The following is a 10,830-nucleotide window of genomic DNA, read 5'->3' as shown; positions in this document are numbered from 1 at the left end:
CGATTTTAGAAATATTAAGGATTATAAGGATTATACACAACAACATTTAAATAAAAGTGTGTTAGTAGCCTATATGGAATAAGTAATAGTAAGACACAACTCTGACCCAACTCAGACAGCAACTTCAGATGTGTTCTGTAGGCTTCTGCTCACCATCCATATACACCTATTTGTTTTTGTTTGTGTATTTATAAGTCAATGCCTATACATATCAAATCAAACGATTAGTTGGCCTTGCTTTGGAGTCCATTTCATGATGTGCAACTATTACTATTCATTTGGTTGGTGAATTAAGACAGCCACACACGTTAGGCTATCCATTTGAACTGAGGGAATAGTCCCGTGTACCTCAGTTGGTAGAGCATGGCGCTTGCAACGCCAGGGTTGTGGGTTCGTTTTCCACGGGGGACAAGTATGAAAAAATGTGTGCACTCACTAACTGTAATCGCTCTGGATAAGAGCGTCTGCTAAATGACTAAAATGTAAATATCAATATGTAGGCTACCAATTTCACTTTCATACCACATTCATTCCTCACTGACAATATAGGCAAACAAAATCCAAACACTTGTGCCACTGCCTATTATTATATTGGGGATTATTGCATTGGTGATGTATCCTGTAGCGTAGTTCATTGTTATGATTCATAATCACAATATTAATATAATATTACTTACTTATATGTAATTTACCATTCCATGGTAGTGCAATTCATAATTGCAATTCATGGTGGTAGGTTAACTCTGACTGTAGTTCCGGAAGAGAGGGGGTTGCCTTGCTGCACGAGCACAAACTTTCAGACCAATAGGAAAGTTTCTCTCTATAAACTCAAACTTCCATTGGTGGACCTAGCCTCGCGGAGAATACTTTTTTTGGAAGTCCGGCCCATGATTTGTCTGGATTGAAATGTAAGCCTGTCTCCGCTGCCATCAGGAAACACATCGCGGATTTGTCCTTCTCGCTACTATCGTTAGTTCGGTTAATGCAGTGCCGGTGGCCGGAGGAGAGCGAGGATTTGTGCTACCCTAGACAGGTTTCCAGACACCAGCGAAACTGGACTCGGAACTGGACGGAAGGCGTAACTCCGAGATCCCAATAATAATTTGTGGACTAAACGCAATGGGTAAGTTTATATGGAAATATTGTGTGGCCGATGATGGAGTTAGTCTATAACAGGCACTCGACCCGGATATTCCTACCTCTTTCAAGGAACGAATTATACCTACATTCTAATGAATCAATGATGATTGTAGGCCTATGGCTTGTATGGCGATTGTATGGAACAGTTTTGAGCCTCAGTTGGTTTTTATAATGGGATTTCTCCAGTGACCAGTATTAGTAGCCAATTAGTAAATCTATAGCATAGCTACGCGTAAAACATGTTTTACTGCAAATATATATTGAAATTAAAATACAACGGTATAACAATGTAGCAGTATGTTATGCACAAACTGAAAAAGTGAGGGGTTTTTATTTGCAGGGGTTAGGCTAATGGTGGGACATGTTTTTATTTTTATCACACGCTTACTGATTTGATTTTTACGCATCTGTTTTGAGTTCATTATAAATTCTATATATATCCCAATACATGTAATTCCATATGCTGTAAATAAGCATTTAATTCGTCCTAAACGGGTTGAAAACGACGTTGCAGACCACAGTATGTCGACGAAGGACTCAGGAAGGGGAGGCATGATTAACAACACTAGTCCTAAAGGGCCTTGTTGTGATTGCAGGCTACTATGGCTACAAGTCGTCTAATTTAAGATTTGTGTTTCATTGTGTTGCCTCTATATATGTTTCCATGACACCAGAGCCAGCCTTTGGAGAGGTGAACCAGCTCGGCGGTGTTTTTGTCAACGGCAGACCGCTACCCAACGCAATCCGGCTGCGGATTGTAGAGCTCGCCCAGCTGGGCATCAGGCCTTGCGACATCAGCAGACAGCTCCGGGTCTCCCACGGCTGCGTCAGCAAGATACTGGCCCGGTACAACGAGACCGGCTCTATACTCCCGGGAGCGATCGGGGGCAGCAAACCACGGGTCACCACGCCTACAGTAGTCAAGCACATACGGACATACAAGCAGAGGGACCCGGGTATCTTCGCTTGGGAGATCCGGGACAGGCTACTGGCTGACGGAGTTTGTGACAAGTTCAATCTACCATCTGTGAGCTCCATCAGTAGGATCCTCCGCAACAAGATTGGAAATCTGTCCCAGCAGAGTCAGTATGAGTCCAGCAAGCAGTCGTCTCACCCACCACCACAACCAACGCTACCATACAACCACATATACTCCTATCCGACCCCCATCGGAGCCTCTGGGACCAAAGTACCAACTCCCCCGGGCATGCCTACCCTACCCGGACACATGGCTATGCACAGGATATGGCCCTCCTCCCACTCGGTAACAGATATTCTGGGGATTCGGTCGATAACAGAGCAACAAAGTAAGCATGATTTTTACTTTGGTACACGGGCAAACCAATTGCTTTAGTAAATGGTTCAAATTAATAGGAAAACGCATGTGTCAGGGTCTCTGTGTGTTCGTGTGTAGAAGGCATAGTGGCAAGATGTGTAACTTTATTAATTTAGAGTTATGCAGTTTAAAGAAATATGACCAATGCACATACCGGTCTGTATATGCACTATATTACTTACTAATAACAGATAAAAGAGTGACTATTCTGGAACGAAATGCAAAAATAAATTGGCTAAGTTAATTATGTGTTCTTTTGCCAGTATTGGTGAGTGCATACATGAGTAACGTTTAGTTCCTAGTTCAAAGGTTGCATTAAAACAGATGGTTAAAGGAAGGCTTGCACTAATAATTAAGGGGCGGATGTGGAATATTAGTGGGATAACGAAGGGAAGGCGCAGCGGTGCACGAGGAGATGAACTCAAATCAAAATGAGGTGTTCAAAGCTTTGCCATGCCATGTCTTACAGCCAGACATTTTGTTCTTGAATACCTTGCTTCAAAATACCCTCCCCTGAAATGCAGTTTCACATCCTTTCACCAGGCTGATCCAATAGGCTACACGGGGCTACATTGAACTAGGCTACTAGACCTGTGTTGTTCCCTAAAGGCCCTATCCACGTTTAGAGAACTTGTTTTTGTTCCTTACAGTCATGTTTGGACAGTTCGTTTTCACTAGTGTGCTACCACAAATACAAGTCTGTTTTGGAAACATTCTAAAGCAAATCTGACCTCCATCAATCATGATACATTACAGTTGTTGTGAATACAATTTTTAGTGACAACGTTTCTTGTGTTAGCAAAGAGAGTGTTAGATGTCAGTCGACCACCTATGAGCTTGTCATAACCGTGCTTCTGTCAGAAGTTAGAACGGCCTCAGGCCTCACCGCCTTGTGGATATAAACATGCCCTTCTCCTTAGTGCTTGTATAGTCCTCATTAGATCCATGAGGCCTCGGCCATTCCATGTATTAACTTAACTCAGACAATCTAAACAACAAGGCTTCGCTCCTCAAATGCAGCGCAGATCTTCAAGCCGAACAAGAAATCCCGGGGAGGAATGTGTTCTCAAAGGATGCCTTTATAAACAATTTATGCATTTCCAAATTATTAGCAGATGTTTGCGGCAGGTTTTGAAAGCCGAAATAAGTATAATGTACACTGAATGACGTGAGGCCTTTTAGCGCCACAATCACTTCGCCAGCCTCGAGACTCTGGTTTTCATAAAAAAAATACCTTACTATGGTATAGAACTGCTATTGGGTTTACACTACAACAGTGGATGAATACAGTAGACCTATTCTAAGAATAAGAGCGTTGAAAAATATCACTAAAACGCATATGGCGAGTATCGGCCTCATGCCTAGAACTACAGGCCTATGCATAAAGATGCGTAAATCATCATATTTGCATTTCAATTATGGCGATATTTCGAAAGGCGTTGGTCATCAAATGGCACTCTCTCTCTCTCACACACACACCTTTCGCATTGCACTGCACTATTTTATAGGTCAGGCCTACCGTGCCATCAAGAAAGGAAAATAAAGTACCATGTATATTCCTGCCTTGAATTAACCTAAAACAGCTTTATGTCAGTGAATGATTATTTAGGAAATAGCAAGAGACCCAAACATTTTAGACCTACAAAAATAGTTTAACACGTCTATGCACAAAATACTCAACTCCAAGTGAATCCTGCTTTGTTGAAAGAAAGAAAAGGGGTTGAGGAAAAAAATAATCGACTCAATGGTCTTCTCAAGTTACAACACTGGTGGGCTTGCTTTTCCAATTCTAAATGTCAGGAACCGTGTATAATATAATATACATCATGTACAAAGGGGAAACGGTTAGAGTACATCTAATTTGTCCCCACAGAAAGATGGGTTTGGTTAAATGTTACTGACCATTACACGGAAGAATCATCTTGCATTCCTTTTAGCAATGAGCTGTCCCGGTTTGATCAGTAGGCCAAGGGTAGGGCAAAGACACACACACACACACACACACACACACACACACACACACACGTAAACAGATAAATTACTAGGCGCCCTCTGGACAAAATAAGTAGGCCTAGGCTTAATTCATATTTGAGATGCAGAAAAGCTTTTTAAGTATAGGAATGCCCATGCATAAAATCGCAAATGATGATCGTTGCTATTTCAAGTATTTTTCGTGTCTTTGCAGGATAACTTTTTGTTGGGGGTTTTGCTAAAAAGGTGTAGGGGGTGAGGTGATATGAATGCCTAGAATGGTAGATGGGAGTGGTGGCGTGAACTCTCTTCGGTTCATCTCCTCTGACTTCCCTCTCCTCTGTCTCTGTCTGTTTTGCCCCATGCAGTTAGTGACAGTTCGTCCTTTCCCAGTGCCAAACTAGAAGAATGGAGCGTTATAAACAGGACACATTTTCCGCCGTCAGCAAGCTCCCCACTAGTCAATGGCGTGCTGGATAAACCACCGCATTCTATAGAACCTGAAGCAAAATACACACAGGTAAAAGGAAACACCTCCTTGATCTATAAAATGTCACCCTCACCCATCTCTAACCTGATGTGTGTTAATCTCAACAAAGGTGTAGTATAATATGATGACCTTAAATTTTTGTCCCACACTTAATGTATAATCAGCATACAAGCCGAGTATGCTTTCTCGGTGCTTTCAGTCATATTCACACGCTCTCTCCGCTGGGTGTGGGCGGTATGCCTCTAAACAAGGCACCACACAGCAGTGTTTGGGCTTAGGCTATGGGTTGTTCTTCTGGCTACATTAGGCCTACTGTGCTATTACATTGCTATTACGTGTTGTAGTTTTGTAACCATCATCGGCATATGCTTGATTTAGTTCTGTGACAAATTAACTATATACCTGGGACCCCATGACCCATCAATTTCCTTGCATGTGATAGCATGTTGACAACTTGCCATGAAGCTTAATGGCTGTCATTAGCGTAGCACGCCAAATGTAGATTTAAATAGAACAGCTTTTGTCGATATAGCCAAACCTTGTAGATATAGACATAAAGGCATAATAGTTTTGGGAAATGTAATTATTTTTTTAATTTTTTTTTGAAAATCGGTGTATTTTTTAACTTTGTATTTTGCAGCCACTTGTCTTTGTCTTACAAGGTTTAGACTTTAGGGATATGAACGAAGAAAAAAACACATTTTATATAGACTTCTCAAGTCCTCATATTTTCCCATACATGGCCCGAGGAATCAGGTGGTTGATTTATGTCATTGGAGACGTTTCTACCGTTATTTTTTTTTGCGAGAAGAGAAAATCCATAGGCACGAAACAGAGAGACAGACCGACTCATAAGTTAATAATAAAAGTCTAGCTATTGGAGAAAGATTATATACATGTTTAAATTTAAATTTGAGTGTTATGGTTGTATATTTTATGCTTCCAAGGATCATTAAGATTTCCTAATTGCATTACATTTCCATATTGTCTTAGCCAATGTGCTAAAATAACTAATATTAGGCCTAATGTAAATGAATAATAAGACTTAAGTTTAAATAATTAAAACGTAATGACACATTTATATATTTTGGCCAGTAGACTAGGCTATATTTAGGCCTATCTTAACACTTAACCCCCAATAATAATTTGCACGCTGATCTAATAGAAGCTGAAAGGCATTGCTGAAATTGTGAGTACATTCCATCGAAGCTTATCCCACTAATAGGCCTATAGTCTAAAAACATATTATATTTTAGTGTGTATGAACTTTGTTTAATTCCAAAGGTTTAATGAAAAACGTCTCACTAGACTCGGTGTAGTCTTGTGTTAGAAAATATGGTGCATTTTATGTTGCAAAATAATATATAGACTGCAAACGGTACAAACAACGTGTGAGGTGGAGGCACGAGGGAGAGGACAGGGAGTGTGAGCGAGAGCGTGCATGAGTGATATAGTATGTGTGAGAAAGTGAAAGGGGGAGGCATGCATAGTTGGTATGATATATCGTCGGAGCCACGCGATTTAACTCCTTGTGTAAGATAAGCCAAAACTAATTCCGGAGTATTGACGCCTTTTCATATTGTAGGCCTAAATGTGAATAAATTAAGTAGGCCTAGGTGTTAAACACTCAGCATTGAAAACTAAAAGACATGCGAGTTATGCATAGAAACCTCAATTTATTCAATAGACTACCGTTAGATGCATCAATGGAGACAAATGATGCAGAATAACACACGCGGCGCCGGTGATATAACTCGCTGGGATAAAAAATATAAAGTAAAAAACGTTGCCTAATGCCTATATGAACAGTAGGCCTATAAATAGCATAATCAGCCATAGGTCAATTGTGTATTTTTACTTTATTTAGGCCTACGTACTTTATATTTTGTGATTTTGTATGTCAAAGTCAAATACTTAATATTCGATCAATTTTCAACTATTTTGATTGTAATTTGTAAGGTTTTAATCTATTCAAACGCCCAATTTCAAAGTATGTCTTTCGCTGCGTGCCACAGGCTGCTATATGCCTATAATTGTCAATTGAACTTTATTTGTAGATGATAAATTGCTGATGTACTAAATCCTTTCAAAATGGTGCATAGGCTATCCTATAGGCCCATATTTCAAAGCACTGCAGTCTGCACGCACTTTGAACACACAACTCGTCCGCCCTCACCCTATACACACCCACAGTCACTCCCTCCTTATAATACAACTCGAGTAGTCTTGTGGCGACTGAAGTAAGGAGTGGGGACTTTCAAAAAGCTGAAGGTCAATTGCTATATATTGATTATTTACAAATTCAATGACTTTGCTAAAATAGTGTCAGCGAACAGCGCATGTAGTAGTTTATGCAGCGGCAACAGCGCAGCTATTTACTGATTGGAATGAAAAATAAAAAATCCAACACACACTTAAGCATAAAAAATACAATAATAATAATCTAGATGTAGCCTAGCCTGAAATAAAATAAATACATCTTATCTTTGGGTTCAATAGGCCTACAGTAGGCCTACATGTAGTGCCTGATGTTCTCTTAACTGTACTTGAGGAGTCCCAGTCCTGCGCCCACGGGGCTGAGGGTAGGCTATCATGTCACTCTCTGGAAGAAGAATTGGATCATTAAATTTCGATTTAAGGTAATGACACGCACATACATAAACAGTGCCCGCGGCTCGGATGTGATTTTTAAATGCCTTTCTTCCGCTCCGGTACTCTAGAGTCTATGGAATTGTTTTTTTTTATCAGACATAACATAACATAGACCATTAGGTTTCATGCTAATGACCAATCACTGGTTTTAACTGACATTTTCGATACGACAGCATTTTTCCTATAGTTAGGCTATTATTTATTATTACCGCATTTAATGCATTTCAAGGCTACTGTAGGCTAGCCTAAATACCTCGAGATATTGGATTCTAATAAATATGAGAACATATTTCTTATTAGGCTAAAGACTGCCTTGTGCAGCGTTTTCTTATATCAATGATAGTGTATTCAGTGGCTGCCCATTCAATTGTAATTTGAATTGCTTGTAACCGTCAATATCGTGATTATTCTCAGATCAGTCATCGTGTGCGTTAGATGTTTGTGCGGTAGATAAAATACACAGCATGGAAACGATAACCAAAAATAATGCGAATTATGTAACGAAATAAAAAACTACAATTTAATTGGTAAGCCTGTCTTTTCCGTTTGCCAGAATTGACTGTATAATCGATAGACGTTAATAGAGCTCTCGCGCACAACAGGCAAGCCAAGGACTGTCGTTTTTTAAAAGTATGACTTAACATTTAATATTGACAAATAAAGGAGGAAAACAAACAAAAAGTAGGCCTATACGAAAAGCAAGTCGTGTAGAATATCAGGATTTGATCGACTGAATTTAGCCTATTCCAATAAACCTGTATGTGTGTGATGTGTGTATCAAATTAATATAAGGCAACATGTGCTAGGCTGGGCTTCTTCCTGAACAATTTTTAGTTTTCACAAATTCAAATATCTTGAAAAAACTAAACATAAATTAAAAGCAGTAGGCCTATGGAAATACTCGGTAGAATAATTAGATAAATTAACCCCAAACTAAAATGCCATTATGTAAGTTGGCAAATAGCATCTTTCTTAGTGAAATATAAAATATCACTTAAATATATAGGCTCCTTAAAAACTGAAAGCAATCAGAATTTGAGTATTGCACGTGCCCCGTCATGGCCGTGGATTTCAGTCGAAAGAAAAAAACTATAGGCAATGGGTGTTTAAGTTGAGGAAATCCTGGGCCATTAGACAGGAACGAGAAGTATCTCCTCTCTTCTGCAGAAACCATTTTTATTCTCACTAGTCATAGAATAGACCACCCATGCATATAATATCTGACACATAATGTTGAAACAATTGTGTGTCCATTCTCCAAGTTATGTTTTGTAATGGTGCCAAAAGTTACTGTACTTTTCTTTCCCCATTCCCTTCATCATTTCTGTCATTCCACATCTCCTCCCGCTCAATAAACCCTCAACTTCTCCTAGCCCCTATTGTATTCAGCCCCCATTCACACTCTTCTCCCATCTTACCTGATGTATACCTCACCTCTGTACCCTTCACCCACATTCTAACTCAACCCTAACCTACTCCCACTTCTCCATCTCGCGCTCCTTTTCCTCGTCCCACTCCACTTCCCTCACTGCCGTCCTATACCACATGTTCCTTGGGCCTCTCCTCCTCCCCATGTCTCACCTTCTCTCTCTACCTCTGTCTAACTTTGTGTTTCTCTCCTCTCTCTCCCCCTCTAACAGACAACGAGCGGCCTGCCCATGAACAGTGAACAGTTGTCTCTATACCTACCGCTCTACCTATGTCTCACCCACAGAACTGGAATGACATTCTATTTCTATAGTTTCACCATCCTCTCTCTCTCCTCTCCCTGACAGATGCAGAGTGGCTTGCCCACAGTGAACAGTTATGTCACAGCGCCCAGCATCCCAGCCTACCCCCCTCCCACCCCAGTGTCGCCCTACATGGGGTACAGCGCCACCACGTCGGCCTATGTGACCGGTCCCACATGGCAGCCGCACAGTGGCAGTGCTCGCTCTCACCACAGCTGTGACAACGTCGCCGCTCCGCTGGCCTTCAAGGGTTTGACAGCCCACCACCGTGACGCCATCCACCCCAATGCCCACGCCATCACCGCCTCAGCACTGTAGAACACAGACAGACGGGCGGTCGGACGGAGAGACAGAGGGAGAGGGAAGAAGAGGGGGAGCAGGACAGACGGACGGGCGGATGGAGATAAAAGAGGAGGGAGGAAGGAAGGAAGGAAGGAAGGAAGGAAGGAAGGAAGGAAGGAAGGAAGGAAGGAAGGAAGGAAGGAAGGAAGGAGAAGGACAGATGGAGAAATGGAGAAACAAGTCCTCCTTTACCATGGGTCAGCTCATTACAAACAATCACCTCTTCTGTATTTATATGGTGACCTCACCTAGGTCCCATATCCATCATAACATTCTCTTCCATACCAAGACATGGTGACCTCACCTAAGTCCCATATCCATCACAACATTCTCTTCCATACCAAGACACGGTGACCTCACCTAAGTCCCATATCCATCACAACATTCTCTTCCATACCAAGACATGGTGACCTTTCCTAGGTCCCATATCCATCACAACATTCTCTTCCATACCAAAGCCATGGTGTGGAGAACTCAAGTTAACAGACAGTTAAAGACAGGACATGGAAGGGAAGCCTTGCCACACTTTCCACACTATCTACAGACATGACACTGGTCTGTGGCCCTGCAGAAAGCTTTCAGGACAGGTGTATTGAAGGACTGACTGGCTGTTTCTCATATTTCCAAGGAGGACATTGTGCCATCCTCATCAAGATCTTGCCTCTTAAACCCATTTCTGAACACTTCTCCGCAAATGTTCTTAGGGACAGGAGCTAAAGTACTATATGACAATCACAACCATGAGGAAAACAACATTTGCATTTAAGTGATTCAGGGGTGATATCAGTTGCCATTGTTTTGGATGTTTGTATTTTTCTTTTTTGTTTATGATTTTGATAAAAGTTACAATCTTAAAATTGAACAAAGTTTTTTCACTTCTCGACTTAAATGTATGCCAAAGCTTCGGAGAAGTTATCCTAATGTTTATTTATTAGACTGACTAAAAGGTACTATGGTTGAACGAAGTGCAATTATTACATAAGGCAACGGTGGAAACAGTATAGGCCTACAGGGATGTTCCCAACACACTTTGACAGCATTTGGCATTAGTCTTCTCTGTAATGTTTGAAACTACATTATGATAAAACAGTAAAGCTGCACAGTTCCAATCTATGCACAATGAAATTGAATGTATCTTAATTAAAGGAAATTTGTTTGGATTTTACCCG

The 10,830-nt window shown here is 40.9% G+C and overlaps 1 protein-coding gene across 1 annotated transcript; it reads left to right on the top strand.

The window, feature by feature from the left end:
- Nucleotides 1-936: 936 nt before the first annotated feature.
- pax9 (paired box 9) lies at nt 937-10,830 on the top strand. The gene is made up of 4 exons (XM_084182548.1): nt 937-1,123; nt 1,815-2,447; nt 4,816-4,967; nt 9,365-10,830. Exons 1-4 carry the CDS (start codon nt 1,120-1,122, stop codon nt 9,635-9,637), a joined length of 1,062 nt encoding a protein of 353 aa, XP_084038674.1. The 5' UTR covers nt 937-1,119; the 3' UTR covers nt 9,638-10,830.

The sequence above is a fragment of the Coregonus lavaretus genome, assembly GCF_964263955.1.
Source record: "Coregonus lavaretus genome assembly, chromosome: 18".
NCBI lineage: Eukaryota > Metazoa > Chordata > Actinopteri > Salmoniformes > Salmonidae > Coregonus > Coregonus lavaretus.
This window is presented reverse-complemented; position numbering and strand designations above follow the sequence as displayed.